Source organism: Bison bison, unplaced genomic scaffold (genome assembly GCF_000754665.1).
Source record: "Bison bison bison isolate TAMUID 2011002044 unplaced genomic scaffold, Bison_UMD1.0 scf7180017847889, whole genome shotgun sequence".
NCBI classification, from domain to species: Eukaryota; Metazoa; Chordata; class Mammalia; order Artiodactyla; family Bovidae; genus Bison; species Bison bison.
In genome coordinates this window covers 94,301-94,644 of record NW_011478462.1, presented here as the reverse complement: position 1 = coordinate 94,644, position 344 = coordinate 94,301, and the positions used below count along the sequence as shown (strand labels likewise).

Below are 344 nucleotides of genomic sequence, written 5' to 3'. Positions count from 1 at the left end.
CTCTCCAACAGCAGAGAAAAGCCGCCAGACAGCAGAGGTCAGCTCTCTACCTACAGCAGTGCCCGCTCAGCCTCCACCGGCATCACCCTTCCTCTAATCATCCCACCCTCCTCCTGCAGCCTGAAGGCCCCCCAGCCCCCCACAAAGGAGCACTGGAAAAAAAGACCCCCCCAACTGTGGGCAGGCCACACCCACCCACCACCCCACAGAGGCCCTGTCTTACCACAGCAGAACACTACTTTCATTGAGTCGTGCTTGGCTGCGCCCAGCATGGGCAGCATGGTGCTGAGGATGGACGTCAGGAAGGGCACCACGCCAAACACTGCAAGAAGGGGTGCGTCACA

General features: G+C 60.5%; 1 protein-coding gene across 1 annotated transcript in view; it reads right to left on the bottom strand.

The window, feature by feature from the left end:
• The window catches only part of MROH1 (maestro heat-like repeat family member 1), a 49,931-nt gene that overhangs the window by 32,640 nt on the left and 16,947 nt on the right, over window positions 1-344 (bottom strand). The window contains exon 6 of the mRNA XM_010844209.1: window positions 224-344. This exon is cut by the window's right edge and continues 13 nt beyond it. Coding sequence (XP_010842511.1) covers window positions 224-344 — 121 coding nt within the window. The remainder of the gene's footprint in view (window positions 1-223) is intronic.